The sequence below is a fragment of the Trichomycterus rosablanca genome, chromosome 2 (assembly GCF_030014385.1).
Source record: "Trichomycterus rosablanca isolate fTriRos1 chromosome 2, fTriRos1.hap1, whole genome shotgun sequence".
Taxonomy (NCBI): Eukaryota; Metazoa; Chordata; class Actinopteri; order Siluriformes; family Trichomycteridae; genus Trichomycterus; species Trichomycterus rosablanca.
This window is the reverse complement of record NC_085989.1, coordinates 32,196,642-32,205,499: the sequence shown is the minus strand read 5'-3', so window position 1 is coordinate 32,205,499 and position 8,858 is coordinate 32,196,642. Positions and strand designations below refer to the sequence as shown.

At 39.4% G+C, this 8,858-nt stretch overlaps 1 protein-coding gene across 1 annotated transcript; it reads right to left on the bottom strand.

Moving 5' to 3' along the window:
- Positions 1–3,065: 3,065 nt before the first annotated feature.
- gjb9b (gap junction protein beta 9b) lies at positions 3,066–3,851 on the bottom strand. The gene has a single exon (XM_062986107.1). It carries the CDS (start codon positions 3,849–3,851, stop codon positions 3,066–3,068), a length of 786 nt encoding a protein of 261 aa, XP_062842177.1.
- Between the last annotated feature and the right edge of the window lie 5,007 nt (positions 3,852–8,858).

Sequence of the window (8,858 nt, the reverse complement as noted above, 5' to 3'; positions counted from 1 at the left end):
TAATGTCAAACACAGTCATGGACAATTTTGTATCTCCAAATCACCTCACTTTCATGTCTCTGGACTGTGGGAGGAAACCAGAGCTCCCGGAGGAAACCCACGCAGACACGGGGAGAACATGCAAACCCCGCACAGAAAGGACCGCGAACCCAGGACCTTCTTGCTGTGAGGCGACAGTGCTACCCACTGAGCCACTGCGCCGCCCGAGAAGCATTATATGTACATTCCTGGTTTGATTTAAATCTATTTTGAAATGCAATTTAATATATCATTGACTCTTTCAAACCCCCTGCAATGCATTCATGAACCTCAGAGAAATCCCACCATAAGATGGTTTCTTAACCGCTTATCCAATTAGGGTCGCGTGGGGGTGCTGGAGCCTATCCCAGCTTTTCAATGGGCGCAAGGCACACAGTAATACCCTGGACGGGGCGCCAGTCCATTGCAGGCCAGACACACATACACACACACAGGGCAATTCAGTGTCTCCAATTAACCTGACTGCATGTTTTTGGACTGTGGGAGGAAACCGGAGCTCCCGGAGGAAAACCCACACAGACACGGGGAGAACATGCAAACTCCACACAGAAAGGAGCCGGACCGCCCCGCCTGGGGATCGAACCCAGGACCTTCTTGCTGTGAGGCGACAGTGCTACCCACTGAGCCATTTAAAATGCAATTTAATATATAATTGACTCTTTCAAACCCCCTGCAATGCATTTGTGAACCTCTAGAGAAATCCCACCATAAGATGTATTTACATTTACATTTTTGGCATTTAGCAGATGCCTTTATCCAAAGCAACTTACATTACTGTACAGTATACAGTCTAAGCAATTGAGGGTTAAGGGCCTTGCTCAAGGGCCCAACAGGAGCAATCTGGCAGTGGTGGGGCTAGAACCATCAACCTTTGGATTACTAGTTCAGTACCTATTACCACACAGTAATACCCTGGATGGGGCGCCAGTCCATTGAAGGGCAGACACACATTCACACACACAGACACACCCAATTACCTATAGTGCAATTCAGTGTCTCCAATTAACCTGACTGCATGTTTTTGAACCGTGGGAGGAAACCGGAGCTCCCGGAGGAAACCCACGCAGACACGGGGAGATCATGCAAACTCCACACAGAAAGGAGCCGGAGCGCCCCGCCTGGGGATCGAACCCAGGACCTTCTTGCTGTGAGGTGACAGTGCTACCCACTGAGCCACCGTGCTGCCCATAAGATGTATTTATTTTATTTTTATTAAGTGTTAAGTCAATTTCCAATCAACTTAATGAAATTATAACTTATTTCTGCATCTGGTGTTTAAACCACTTTTGATGTTTTATGTAGGCCTACTTTACTGTTTCCTGTCCTATGGAACCGTACCAACCATGACCCTGACAAGAAGAAAGCAGTTGATGAAAAACATTTGATGCAAAATTATAATTGTATTTCTTTCAAAGTGTGTAGACAATTTAAAGGCATTCTAGCATTTTTTATTACCATACAATACACTCATTTGTTTGGTAATTTTCACATTTTCAAAACTTGTAGGCTACAAAAGTGGCTTCATAAATGGATTTAGTTATGCTGGTTTTGAGAATTAACAAATAGGCAGAATGGTTGGTGAACCCATACTTATATGAACCCACAAATTTTTTTTCAGTGCCTTTTATTGAAATTGTGAGTATTATATCAAGAAGAACTTGATATACTGTGGGTGTCCTTGTGGTCATCTACAAAAGGGGAGTATGTACCTTAAGAGTGAAATGGGAGCAATCTTGACCAAAAATCTGCTCACAAATCTAAAAACACTGACCACATACAAAGATGACACTGCTATATGCTTACATCATACACTACTACCACTACTACTACTAATAATAATAATAATACAGAATTTCTTTTTGATGCTTTGTTAGGTAGCAATGCCTGACTGAAGGTTAGACCCAATGACCTGCCCAGGTTTTCCCACCTTTTGGTTTTTCCCACCTTTTAATGTGGTTTCCCAGGAACTCAGCCTGTGGTGTGGTATACTGCTTTTTTGATGTAGCCATCATGAGAGAATCATCCTGAATGTAATCTGCCTCCAGAAGCAGTGATGCAGCATATCCTGCGTGCAGCTTTCACAGGAAACCCGTCCTTCACGTTAGTGGTCAAGTGATGGTGTGACAGTCTTTTTTTCCCATTTGCTCCCATCTAGTCATCTACAATTCACTCCCACTGGAATCATGCACCGCTTGACCGAGTAGAATCTGTCACAAGCTCCCTCTGACACCTGCGTAGATGCCGAGTGCAATTCTTTACCTGCAAGCAATGGAGTCTCAGAGACAGCTGCATCTAAGTTCTTCAGATCATCCAATGTTAGCGCCAGCACCTTGACCAGACAGCAGAGGCCACAATTGCCTGTATGTGTGTGGCCGATTTTTCCATATTTTCTAATGGCGGCAGCTGGTTTTGCTTTTTTAGATTTTTTGTGATGTAATTATCATGACTAAGCATATTGTATTTGTCACAGGGTGCCTTGCACCTTGCTGTGGAGATGCTAGGTGTAACCCTGCACTTGTGATGTTAAATAGAATAGAACCATACTGCAGGTTACTTAGCCAAGGCAGAACCCTGTGTCCATGTATGTTTCTTTTGGTTACTCCCAAAAATGTTGTATTTGATGCTCTGTAACAGGCTGTGTCCTGTTCATGGTGAACCTTTAAGAATAAAAAAAAACATCCACCACAATGTGAGATCAGGAACTAATGTTAGACGAGATGACCCGAAGAAGACAATTTAATAAACCTCAGAGGTTTTTATTAAGACAATCGGCACTAATACATCCAAGTTGGAAGTATTACTATTAAAAACAATGTTTTTTGCATCCTTCATGGCAAGCTTTTGCTCACTAACCTAACAACAAGTTGAAAACCCTTATTTTATAATTATATATTTATAATTTATATTTTTGCCATCCACATAACTCAGTGTCTCATAATGAATGTGTTGCACATTTTACAAGTTGTATAATGCAGTTCCACTAATCACAGTATTTCATGTGAAAAAGATTAGTAGTCCCTGATAGCTCAGTTACTATAACTAAGTTCAACAACCGTCTCCTTCTTGTCTTTGCAAATGCTTTGGGTGGAGGAAGCAGTAGGATCCACCTTAAATTTACACCTCGATCTAGAAATCCCAAGTTCATGCCTCTCAGCATATCGCATACCTTCTCGCTTCAAACGCTTATGGAATGCCTTGCTGCAACACTTACAAACCAGGTAGATTATCTCAATGATACACATGAGGATGCACAAGGCAGATGTGACAACCATAAAGAAAGTGAAGATCTTCTTTTCTGTGGGGCGAGAAATGTAGCAGTCTACCACATTGGGACAGGGTTCTAAATGGCATTTTATGAGACGCGGCATGTCATATCCATGATAAATATAGTACAGTATGTAGAGGAAGCCAGTATCAATGACTGCTTTGAATATCAGACTGAACAAGTATGTCCACCATAGCCCACCACGTTTCTTGCCTGGGTTGGCATACACCTTCTGTTTCTGATTCTTTTGTTCACGGAACTTCACATGTCCCATTACCAGGAAAGAAGGGCAGGTTACTAATATGAGTTGCAGGGCCCACAGACGAATGTGAGAAATGGGGAATGTATGGTCATAGCATACACTACTGCAGCCAGGTTGAACCGTGTTACACACAAAGTCCTTCGTCTCGTCTCCCCAAACTGGCTGCGCCGCAACCACGAACACCAGCACACGGAAGATGAAAACCATAGAGAGCCAGACACGACCAAAAGCAGTGGAGTATTTGTTTACCCCACTGAGGAGGGCCTCCAAAGATATCCAGTTCATCTCTGCAGCTGCCAGTTAGCTCACTCACCAATGAAGTTAGCAAACAGCTCCTACAAACAGATTAAGATGAATGATTAATGATCTCTTATACAACAGTTAACAGTTATACAACAGCCAATCTGATGATTCAAATGTTCCAGCTGTGCTGTTGTTTTCAACCATACACTTATGACAACTGGTAATGGTAATGGCCCTCTTACCTTTGGAAAACAGTTTAACCATCAGTTAAAAAATAGATAGACTAAACTGTGTGGATTGTTGTGCACTGTAGTTTGGTTATACTGCAAAGAAAAATGTACTGTTAGTAGGGTAAATTTCTGGCACACTGTTAAATTACACTAGCCCATTACTACTGAGATCCAGGATTCGATCCAGCAATGTTATCGGTTGGGCATTTACATACAGACATGGAGGGGGGTATGGCCAAGTTTAGATGCTTTTTCGTCAAAAGTATTTTTATAGGAATTACTGCAGGTAAATTCACAAATAAATTAATTAACTACATTTAAACAAATCAGTCCATAATTTTGTAGTGTCAGTATTTCTCTCAGTGGGATGCTAGTTACGCTCTGGACAGGGTAGTACACTCTGTCTAAGGATTTTATACCCTCACATGTATAAATTTATATACTGTATATTTGGAGGCAGAAGAGAGCATGAAAGTGAAAGAAGATAACCCACTTCTGGGGACCTACAGCAGCCCTACAAACTGCTTTGTGTAACTGATCCACCTGCTGTGAAAATCAGTAGGGGGGCACAGAATCATGCCGATCTGCCATACCATTTATAGCCAGCAGACAGGGCATAGGGGCACAGATCATTGATGTGCTGGTTTCTCTTAACTGGCAGTCACCTATGTATTGTTGGCATAGGTTTTCACCTAGCTCCCCTGGCTCCTTTGTTGGCAAACTGCCTTTTTGCTTGGAACCCAGCTTATTGGCACTTTTTGGTCCTTTTCTAAGCAGGCCTCATCCAAAGAACTGCATTGGGCAGTCCTACTTAGTTCATTGCCCTGCCCAGTTTGGGTTTCGAAAATTGGTTGTCACAGGATTGTGGGATGAGCCTTAGTGTGACAACCACTTCATTCTTAATATCTCCCTTTTCTATCTATTTCCCTGCTGCAGATTGTGAAAGTTTTGCACTTTTAATTGATTACTTTGTTTCAGTTATTTTGGCCACTTCCCTATTTACCATTGCCTGTTCGTTTGTGGCTTTTTATCACCATCGCTTCATTTCAGTTATGCAGCACATTTCCATTGCTCGAGGATGCTTTACAACCAAATAACATAAACACATTAAACAGACATACAACAAAGGATACTATTCAACTACAGTAGAAAACATAATGTAAAGTACACCATTAAAACATAATGTAAACAAGTAAATCTTTAACAGAGATTTAAATGAAGAAAAAGAAGAGGCATCACATATAAATTCAGAGCATTCCACAATTTAAAAGCTACAACACTAAACAATTGACCACAGTATTTTAGCCACAGTCCTGTTCTACCTTGAATAAGCATCCTGCAAATTAGGTTCATTTTCAGTTCTTGCTGGTGCGGGGCTACACCTGGCACCTTAGTGGCGAGGCATGACTCACACCCTTACACTGTGCCACCTTTATCTATAATGTGTAATTTATAATTTGATTCTGATGCATTACCTCAAGACTGTTCATGCTTCTTTTTCCTGTCTTGTTTGATATGTTTTATGGATTTACTTGTATGTATTTTGCAACATACATTAAGGGCACATGATTTAATTAAAGCTTTCTCAGAGGGAAAGTGAGATGTTGGTTCTGGATCATCTAGCTTTCTGTTTTGCCTCTGCATTGTATTAGCACTTGATTTCCCAGAGGCTAAGACAGGGTATGCTGCTTTACCAGAAAGAATGAATGCAGAATTGTTTTCTCCTTATTTCTCGCCTTATTTGTGTTAAACGTGTATAGATTCGTATACTGCTTCTATTGACTGTTTTTTAGTGTAATAGTTGCTGTGCAATTTTCCAATCATTTTGAATATACATTTCAAATAGAAGTTGTTACAGTGTAGGTGTTGTTAGCTGTTGATGAACCAAGACTGAGGGCTAGATGTAATAAGGAGTGTACTTCTACATCTTGGAGACATTGATCATTTAGACCTACTGCAGTGGGCAGTAACACTTTGAATCCACATAATTCCACATATACATGCATTAAGCATGTTGATCCCTACCGTGACATCACATATTATGAAAGGTGCATAACAATTGTTATTAGTGGTGATAAAATATTTAGTATTCTGCTCAATTTCTTAGGATTGGCAGTGTTTGCATTTGATTTTTGTAACAGGCCCAGTTGCTGAATAGACTGATGGGGGCACTGATTACAGTATCATTCCCACCTGTCATGCCATTATGGCCAGCAGGGGTCACAGATGATGCTAATGAATGCAGATAGCTAAAAGTGCTGGCTTTTTTCCTTATCTAAGCATTCTTCATCTATTGCTAGGGAACTCAGCTTAGAAATAGATAAAGCCATTTTCACTTTTATAGCAACTGCCAATTAGTTGAGTTTCCTCTCTTCATTTTATTTTTTATTTTTTATTTTTTTGGAAACTTGGGTTGTCACATTCTTATAGATTGAGTAGCTGGTATTAAGTTGACGACTATATTCTTATTCTATTACTTCTGTCCTACACTTTGTGCTGCAGTTTATAATTTTGGTTTCCTTTGTTTAAGCCTTGTTACTTTTAGTATTAGTATTTTGTTATTAGTTTTCCCATTTCTTCTGTAGTTTTTTAACCACTGCATTGTTTTTGCCCTGGTTGAGTATCCTGCAATTTGGCTCACTTATTCCAATCTTGCAGGTGCTAAGCTGCACCTTATGCCACATGGTGAGGCATGACTCTGTTACAATTTTATTTTGTGTAGAGACAAAAAAAAAAAGAGAAAACATTCTAATTTTTACTGTAAGGTAAAGAATATATGATAATTTGTGGCTGTTTTTTCTTTTAAAATTCTTGAAATCCTTGTTAGTATGCATGACATCCTGGACTCCATGAAGTAGCATGAAGAGATTTTGTTTTGGGCAATGACCTAATACAGAACTCTTATATCACTAGCTTTTAAGCTGTATTGGAGATTTCTCAGTGCTGTTTCGTTGACAAAGAATGTTTGCACAAACTAATGCAACTGTGCCAATAATTGTGACCCATGGTTTCCTTAAAAAACTAATTGACTGTATAAAAATTATTAAGATAGACTGAGTTGGACAGGTTAAAATTATTAAGATAGACTGTTTAAGTATCAGCTTCCAAAACAGCATAAAATGTCCAATTTGTAATACAGAACATGGCCCCATCTTAAAGTAAATTATTCCTTCAGTATTGTAAAGAAAACATTGTGAACTTGATGAAGGCCTGGAAATTTGACACATTTTATTCAAATTATATCTATTTCTTCGCACAGTTGAAATGATTACTATTTCTTCTCTCCCTGACAGCTCAATGTTTTTCTTAGAAAGCAAAAAGCTGTAAAGAATCAATTTTCTCTAACACAATGTCCTTCTCAGTACAGCCCTGCTTTTACTTAAACAAGCAAACAGCAGCACAAAAACTTCTGCTTTAGCGGGAAAACAACATTATAATTATAATAGTTTATAAAACATTTATACAGCATAACTTAGTGTATATAGCTAACAACTTTGTGGAACCCCGACCTCGACCCCACAGAACATCTTAACAATTCATTGAAAGAACATACACCGATCAAGCATAACGTTATGACGACCTTCCTAACTGACTGGTCTTCGGCTATGCAGCCCCATACGCAACAAACTGTGATGCACTGTGTATTCTAACACCTTTCTTTTAGAACCAGCATTAACTTCTTCAGCAGTTTGAGCACCAGTAGCTCGTCTGTTGGATCGAATTATGCGGGCCAGCCTTCACTCCCCACGTGCATTAATAAGCCTTGACCACCCATGACCCTGTCGCCGGTTTACCACTGTTACTTCCTTGGACCACTTTTAATAAATACTGACCACTGCAGATCGGGAACACCCCACAAGAGCTGCAGTTTTGGAGATGCTCTGACCCAGTCATCTAGCCATCACAATTTGGCCCTTGTCAAACTCGCTCAAATCCTCACGCTTGTCCATTTGTCCTGCTTCTAACACATCAACTTTGAGGATAAAATGTTCACTTGCTGCCTAATATATCCCACCCACTAACAGGTGCCGTGATAAAGAGATAAGTTATTCACTTCACCTGTCAGTGGTCACAATGTTATGCTTAGTCGGTGTATGTAAACCAGACCTGCTCCTCTAACATCAGTGCCTGACCTTCTTAATTCTCTTTTTATTAAATGGACAAAAATTCAGACATACACTCTTCTAAAGCTTGTAGAAAGCCCTCCCAGCTGTTATAGACGCAAAGGAGGTAGAGGCATATCTTTAATTGTACACATATAATGTTTTTGTACTTGTATAAATGTAACTATTGTTAAATATATAAAAATTTTGATAAGTAGCAATTACAATCATAGTGTGACATGCAAGACAATGTGCTTCCAGACTAATGATATGAAAGGTTAAAGAGAAGCCAGAAGTGAAAGCTAATTATTTCTTATGACACACATATTGAAGCTATGATAGCCAAGGGCTTTGCAACAAATGACTAGCATTTATAATCTTTATATAATTATAATCTTATAATCTAAATTATTTTTACATATTTCCTTCAAAACTATATACTTGTTCATGCTTATTAATTTATACATAGTCGAAAGATGTACATTAAACTGGGACGTGCAAGAAACCTTAGTAATATCTGATGCACATACTTACATTATATATGTTATTACATATACTTACATATGTTATTACAAATACTTACATATGTGTTTGAGGTAGTGTACACCCATTTAGCAGATGCTTTTATTGAGAGCAAGTTATAGTAGGGCTTTCTTAGTAAACATTTACTTACTCTAGTACAAGTAGACAACAGTCTAAAAACACAAATCTGCTGA